General features: G+C 45.8%; 1 protein-coding gene across 1 annotated transcript; it reads right to left on the minus strand.

Annotated features, from left to right (window-relative positions):
* Positions 1-1566: 1566 nt before the first annotated feature.
* On the minus strand, positions 1567-7551 carry GJB2 (gap junction protein beta 2). Its single transcript, XM_054189001.1, has 2 exons — positions 7452-7551; positions 1567-5065 (listed from the first exon to the last, which is right to left on the minus strand). Exon 2 carries the CDS (start codon positions 5041-5043, stop codon positions 4366-4368), a length of 678 nt encoding a protein of 225 aa, XP_054044976.1. The 5' UTR covers positions 5044-5065; positions 7452-7551; the 3' UTR covers positions 1567-4365.
* Positions 7552-7848: the final 297 nt, after the last annotated feature.

A 7848-nucleotide genomic window follows, 5' to 3' on the forward strand; every position in this document is an offset into this window, starting at 1 on the left:
CTGCTGTTTGAAACATTCATCCACAACCTGCGCTGATTCATAGCTGAACCGCATATTTCCCTAAACTGTATGTCATATTGATACCTTATCACTTTTTACCAGAAAGGCTTATGCAAACCTCTGTCTACCTGGTGGTATTCTTGGAGAGGATATTTTTTAGTAGATGGCTTATTCAAACACATAGAGCATAGAGCAGGACAATGTAAAATCATTGAGTTAGTGTCAGTGATTTAATGGACAGAAAAACTAAGAAGGTACGTACAATTATGTGGCTAATTCTGAGGCTGAATTCTATGGTAGTACTGGGGGACCAATCATAGCAGGGGCAGGCTATGTTCTCCAAGGTGGAAAGTCAGAGATGTGACTTGTTACCTCATCTGGGCCTGCTGATTAAAGCTTAATACATTTCCAAACCTAGGTTATAAAGACTTTTTTTGATGGCTAGGATGGCTTATAGAGAAAATATCCAGATCAGAGTTGGGCCAGCTTTACAGAAGAGAAATACATTCTGTAAAAGAAAATGACAATGACAAGCTGCGTTGGTCAGATGGGGAAAAAAGTATATGTACCTCCTGAACTTATCTTGAAGATCATTACCTACCTCTGGAACTTATCTTGAAGATCATTACCATTAGTCTTAGCTCATTAAGCCTCAGATAGTTACCATTACTTTTGCCACTGTCTACAAACAGGTTCAAATGACTGTAGAGCTAATAAGATGGTGAAAATCCAGAGAAACTTGTAATTAGCACTCAGGGTAGTGGCTGTCCTGAATATCAGAACAGGTGATGACAAAATACTGTGCAATTCTTTGAGTGTGATTTTGTTGCCTGGTAAAACACATTAGCCTAAGTTGCAGGGGAGGGAATTATAATTAGGGAAAAAAAAGATATTCATTTTCACGAAGTTCAGTTTGTAGTAAAGTGCTCTTAGCTCTTGCTTATTTGCTGCAACACACTTTTTACGAAATAAAGCAACTTCTAACAGTGTAGCTATTTTGAATTGAATGTCCATTGTACAGGAGTGCTCTTGTCTGTATGTACCATATAATTTGTCTTTTATATTCTTGCTGTCAGATAGGAAATAACACAGTACCTTGGCTCATGATAACTGTAAAACATCTGAAGGATTTTTTTTTGTCTAAGAAAACCTTTAATAAAGGTACTTCTGTATCCAGAAATCATAAATACAAATTTATACTTCTAATTTCCTTTTAAAGTAGTCTTTCTCCCATGAGAGTTAGGGTTTTTTTCTCAAGCTGGGTCTATGAATCAAGAGTGAAGTTTGCTTCCCCTCCCCCCTGCCCCCTTTCTGACAAACATATTTGAAGTTTTGGTTTCATGGTTTTGGATGAAAGTTTAGCTTGATGAAGTCAATGGTGATTTCTCCTGGTGATTTCAATCACGGTATAATTTTAGCCAGTCCCACTCCCACACTTCCCAATTCTGATACCACATTATTTAATGCTTTGTATCCTGGCTACACTGGACACCAGACAGTGAGGAATCAGCCTCTTTTACAGTCACGACTTCAGATTTGCCGCTTCAGTTTTCAACATTCTTGCAGCGTTCATTCTGACAAGAGGCTAGTAACAAAGTGCCAAAAATGCAGACACTTCTAGTGTATTTCAGGAAAGAACACACACAATTCCAACACAGCATTGTATTTTAATCTGTATGAAATCCATTTATAGGAGGTCAACCATGCAATGTAGCAGATGTAGAAATAGGTGCCATTCCTATGTTCCTATGAAGGATCTGAATTTTTTTTTCCCTACAAAACAGCTATTTAGTCAAATCTAATATACACAGAAAGTAAATCTCAGACAGTAAATATGTCCTGGTAGAGCTATTGTCACCTGATGCTGCACTTCTGGATCAAAGCCCTCTCTTGGCCACTTCAAACACTTTCTCTATTTCTGTCTTTTTTCCCTGTGTGAGAATCTAGTTGCCAAACAGCTAGTTGAAGAAAATCTCATTGTATGATTGTTACCAGTTTTGGTGTGTCTTGCTCCAAGTTTCAGTTAAACTCAAAGGCAGACTGGGAAAACAAACTCTCTCCCCTGTGGAGCTTGTTAAGTTATTTATCACCAGCCTTTTCCAGCTGCAATTCTGCTAGTACAAAGCACATTTGCTTTCTAGTAGGGGTCACATGTGACCTTCCTCTATCAGCTCATGAAGTCTTCAGGATAACAGGCAATGTAGCCAATTGAAAAACCAACCTGCAGCAGTAGACTTAAATCCTTATAGTAGCCCTTGGCTATTAAATGTAGTATTGGTGCATACATTTTCCATTACGGTAAACAGATTTTCATTAGACACATGAAGTAATACACAGGACATACAAGTAATACAGAAAACAGACACCACAAGAGTGCTTTAATTATAATTTCAGAAAAAAAAAAAGTCCTGTTGTTAGAAAAGACATGTAATACTAGAGCACTGGGAGTGTAGATAGTTTGTTCTCTTCATACTTGTACACGGAACAATGCAGGAACTTTACCAAGCACAAACCTGATATGTGCCAGGCTTTGTTCTTTACAGTTGGATTAAGGATGTTTTCACAGTCCAAGTTTCCAGTTCAGCTCATTATTATTGACTTTCTATCTTTTTTTTCATGCTTCTGAGGATGGTGTTTTTATTTTTTCCTGCTCCCCTCTTAGATGACAGATTTCCATCTGCAGTCAAGGTGTAACACTGGATGTAGCTCACAAGCAATGGGATCCTGCTTCTGTTCTGCTTCCAATGCACAGTGAGGGATCATGGGTCTTAGTTAATGCAGCTTTGTCTACTCCAACAGTGATAAACTTAAGTGTACAGTAAGAGATGGATGCAAATAGAAAAGCTGAGGTAGCGCTCATTCATTCTGGGGAAAAGCCACATATTAAAGCTAAGGAGGAAAAACAGCTGGTTTTCTAGAAACTGAGTCAATAGGCAGGCACTTGGGAGATAAACTGTTGCTGTATGTGCTGGTGTAGCTGCCTATAACAGGCATAAAACACGCCTGAGACTACTTTGGAGAGACAAGACCAGACTGACTCACATAGTTCTTCAAGTTAGTAATATACAATTTACAGCTCAGCAACGTAAGCCTTAAGAAAAATATCAAGTTCCTCCTCATTTCTGATTGGGTCCCTTTGCTATTTTAGCTCTGCAGGCTGTCTGTAATTCTTGCTAGACCTACTGTAAGAGAAGGAAGGGTGATTCAGTCTTACAGTGTGGAACGTCAGAGACATTGGGAGTGGTTTGATGGACTCACTTGAAAGGTACCTCAGATAGGGAAAAGATTTTATGAAGAAATGCTGTGCAGGTGAGAAAGCAAAAAGGGACTGATGGAAGGAGCACTGGAAGGTGCAATCTACTGCATATCATGCTGTAAGTGTTTAAGTACTTCTTTTGGATAACAAACAGAATGAAACGAGACAATTTTTCTTGGCTTTTACTGAAAAAAATCCCACTTTTAAAGGTACATAGCTGAAGGAGGCACAGTCAGGTGGTAAAAAGTCTCTTCATCGAATAAAATCTACTATACTGAGAATCTTCACAAAGCACTGGGGGACAAGAGGAGGAGGAAGACAGTTGCACTGCCCCCACCTTCTCAAAAGTGACAATCCTTTGTTTGACCCAACCAAGAGAATGCAAAACCAAACTTAATTCCTCCCACTGCTGCAGCCCCTGTGAGTGGAGGGAAGCAGCACTGACCTAATGACATACACAGCAGTTGAGACTGCCCCCCCACAACCCTGTAGGGGATGCTCCCCAGTGCAGTTGAGTAGATAAAAAGATAAAAAGCATTGCTGGTGTCCAGCAGAGCTGATAGCATGCATTGCCATAAAGTGCCTCTGTTCTTAGGCCCTTTCCTTGTTCTTGAGAATACTTGAGAGAAAACAGGATACCTGCGACAAACACAAGTCACCTCCCTGTCTTCTTCCCTTTCACAAGCCGTAAGTTCCCCGCAAAATCCCTTCACCCCACTGTGACTGAAACCCTCAGTTATTGGCTCGCCTCTGAAGATGACACAGTGCATTTGTGATTCCTGGCTCTCCTTTGGGCATTAGAGCCTTTCCACTCCCACTTTTTGAAAAGTGACTCTGTCCCAACAACAGGATCCCAGCTATAGGCATATTTGGAAAAGCTGCTGCCAGAAGGCTGCTTTCTTTATTTGTGGATGCAGAAATACTGAATTTGCTCACGATCTTTAAAACCTGCCCCAGTGGCAGCTTCCCAGGGAGGCTATAATTTCTAAAACATGAATGAACTTTCATTTTTATCCTTTTCCTTGAGTGTGAAAATATTGATGATTGTTTTCTGACACCTAAGAAAGTTTGAGGGAAATGGGGAGCTAGGAAATCCTGAAACTGGGGAATTATTTTAAAACCGTTGTTTTCCTGGGTTCTTTCATGCAGATTTTTATCACTAGGTAACAAAACTCAGCCAGATTCAACATCATGCAGATCCCAGACACAGCAAGCATGAAAATAGTAAATGTGGTTTTCTCAGTGGGCCGAGACACAAAACAGTCCACTGTGTTGGGGCAGGGCCATGCATCGCACTTCACCAGGCGAGGCATCTGGTACCCATCGTACATGTAATAGAACACGTACATGAAGACTGCTTCAAAGATGATCCTGAAGAAGATGCTGCTGGTGTACGTCCACCACAGGGGGCCCCGAATGTGAATCTTTTCATTTTTCAGTTCCTCAATATCAATTTTCTCACCATTTCTGAACCGCCTTTTCTTCTCGTGCCTGGTGTAAGCTACGTGCATGGCCACCAGCAGCGCAGGTGTGGAAACAAAGATCAGCTGCAGGGCCCAGAGTCTGATGTGAGAGATGGGGAAGAAGTGATCATAGCAAACATTTCTGCACCCAGGCTGAAGTGTGTTGCAGACAAAATCTTGTTGTTCGTCTCCCCAGACTCTCTCTGCAGCCACAACCAGGATCATGATACGGAAGATGAACAGGACCGTAAGCCATATCTTCCCGATACTGGTGGAGTGTTTATTTACACCTCCTAAAACGGCCTGCAGACTTCCCCAATCCATCTTCTTTTCTGTGGCCTTTTACCTGCAGGATGACATAATACATCAAATGGTCACTTTTCAAAGGGTGACAAATCAGCTCTAGACCTTCTACAAATGAGGCGGCTTCCTAGCACTCACTCAAGAGTCATAGGCAAATGCAAGTCATTTTCATTAATGTCACCCATATGTTTATGGATTCAAACAGCTTATTAAACTCTCTCCATGTATTTATGATGGGACAAGCATACTTTGATATATTTCTCAGCAAGGCTTTGGGCAGGAAATAAGTTACATCTTCAAATACATTTCCTCTGTGCATCCTCTTTGCCCTCCTTCCCTTTCTTGAGATATTTCCCTTTCTGTGGTTGACTTGTCAATGTTTTGCCTCTCAGTTTATTTCCCAAAAGCAATAAAAATTACTATTACTGCACAAGTTAAGGCCACATCTAGACAAAGTAGAGACTTGTCTAGTAGTTGTCACAGGAATTCTTTGCTAACACCAGAGCCCTAGAAAACTGAGCTGGTGCTTTATTTGCCTCCGAGGTAAATATGACTTGGCAGAAGCCCTCGCTCCTCCCAGACACCTCCAGCAGGCCTCTAAGGCTTTCTGCTGCAGCTCAGACATGTCCCTTTCTTGGCAGGCCCTTCATCTCAGAAGTACAGCATTTAATTTTGCCAACACTGCTGAGAAGCCTCAAGCCAGCCCTGTCAGGGCTGCATGCCTATATAGCACAAACCAAATGGCAAAGGAAGATATTGCAGAGCCTGCCCTTCCACATTCATTGCTATCTCATCCAAAAAAGGAGACAAGCAGAGCCACAGAGTTGGGAGGAAAAAGCCCTCAGCTAAAGAGTTTATGTTGATTTTCTAGATGCTATCACACCCCAGCGGAATAAACAGGACGTCAAACGTCAGGGAAGCTCCATTTTAGCTTTTCTCCTTTCCTCCTGCTCTTGAAAATTAAAATCCACACTCTTTGCCCCTTTGAAAGTTAAAGGTAAGCTTTGCTGAAGTCAGAATTCAGTCTCAGGGCTCAGCTTTCACTGGTTGCAGCCATTTGGAAACTATCACCGAATCAGACAAAACACTTTGAAACCAGAGCTGGCAACTTGCATAGCTGGTCCATCATCTTTCAAGGCTAGGGCTCAGCTTTGCCGTGTGGCAGAGCCACACTGGCCATGGATAAGAGCTCTGTCTCCTCTTGGCGCAGGCTGTGTGCTGTGGGGAGAGCATGGTGCCTCGCAACATCACGCTGCGCAAAGTTTTCAAAGTCTTCCCTTCTCACATAATAGAGAAAAAAAAAGAACAACTCTACTCTGGTGTCATTACAACACAACTAAAGGACCAACGTGCCCCAGCACATACCCTTGGTATAAGGGCCCAGCTTGTACAGACAAGCCTTGAGGGAAGAGGGAGAGGTCAGATTTACTGCGACAAGGAAAGGTGAAATTGGGTAAGGCAAAAAAAAAAAGCTTTGAGAAGGTGGCTGGAATTCCTTAGACTTCTCATGTTTTGTCTCTGCTGAAACTGGCAGCATTTTATGCAACTTTATCTATGGACCTAAACTCGAGGCTATGACCAGATACCTGCATTTTTCTGTTGAGAATTTTCTCATGTCTGTTGCATAGTCATTAAAACAAAGTCACTGAAACATTCAAAGGGGCTAATCAGGACCGAAGGAGAGTATTTGAAGTGTATAGCCCAGTGGGATGAACAACCTGGTCTCCAAGTGCGGTCCCACATTGCAGCTCTGAACCAGCGCTGCAAGTTTTGGGGTAAAACGCAACATTTCTCCCTGCTTATCCGCGACTATGGAAACACCGAAATTGGCTGTAGGGACTGAGTGAACCTACCGGGACACTCACCCTGCCAACCGAGACATCATTTATTGGAAACCTCTGGAAATCCTCACTTTGTCACAAGCTGTACGCCTTGAGACAGCTCCCAGCCTGTTCCCGCTCCGCCCCGAGCTTTGCTCTCGCTGGATTCAGGAGCGCCGGGGCGGACGCGGAGCCCCCAGCCGGCCTTTTGCAGCGGGAAGCGCCACGGCCGATTGCCATCGGCTCTTGTCAGCAGACACCAGTTGGCAAACGCCGGTTTCGGCTTTGAGGCCCGACGGGCTCCTCGCGGAACGGGCTGCGCTGCGGCAGCGCCCCGGCAGCCCCACCACCTGCCCCGACCGGTCCCGGGACTGGGGGCAGCCGGCACTGACCCAAGCGCGGCTGCCCCGCCGGCGGGTCGGTGACTGCCCCGGCCTCGCCGCACCCCGCTCCGCTGCCTGCGGCCGCCCCCGTCCCAGCCCCGCCGGGGTCGCCCCCGGCCCGGGCTCCCCTCCGGCGCACTTCACCGATCCCGACCCGCTCGAGGGGATGCGCCGCCTAATCCCGATCCCACCGCTCTCGCAGACGGGAGCCGCTCTGGACCCTCACCTGGCACGGCTCGGCAGGGCGCCCGGGACGCGCTACTCCGCGCTCCTCCGCTCCCGGGTCCGGCGGTGCCCGAGGAGCGGCCGGTCCCAGTCTGGCCGCCCCGCAGCTTTAAGGTCCCTCCCCGTTCACCTGCCGCCGCTTTTAACCCGCCCCCCGCCCGCCTCCGGCTCCTCCGGCCGCCCGCGGAGGCGGTGGGGAGCCCGGGGCGGGGCGGGGGCCGGGTGAGGGGTGGCCATCGCCGCCGCGGGGCAGGACCGAGGGGTTGAGCCCGGTTCGTTCGTTCGTTCGTTCTTGCCCAGAGCCCTGCCAAGGGACGAGCATCCGGCAGAGCGGGCTCGGTACCCTGCAAGCGCGGCCCTGCGCCGGGATTGATTCCCACGTGTTATCAGTGAACATG

Source organism: Rissa tridactyla, chromosome 1 (assembly GCF_028500815.1).
Source record: "Rissa tridactyla isolate bRisTri1 chromosome 1, bRisTri1.patW.cur.20221130, whole genome shotgun sequence".
Lineage (NCBI taxonomy): Eukaryota > Metazoa > Chordata > Aves > Charadriiformes > Laridae > Rissa > Rissa tridactyla.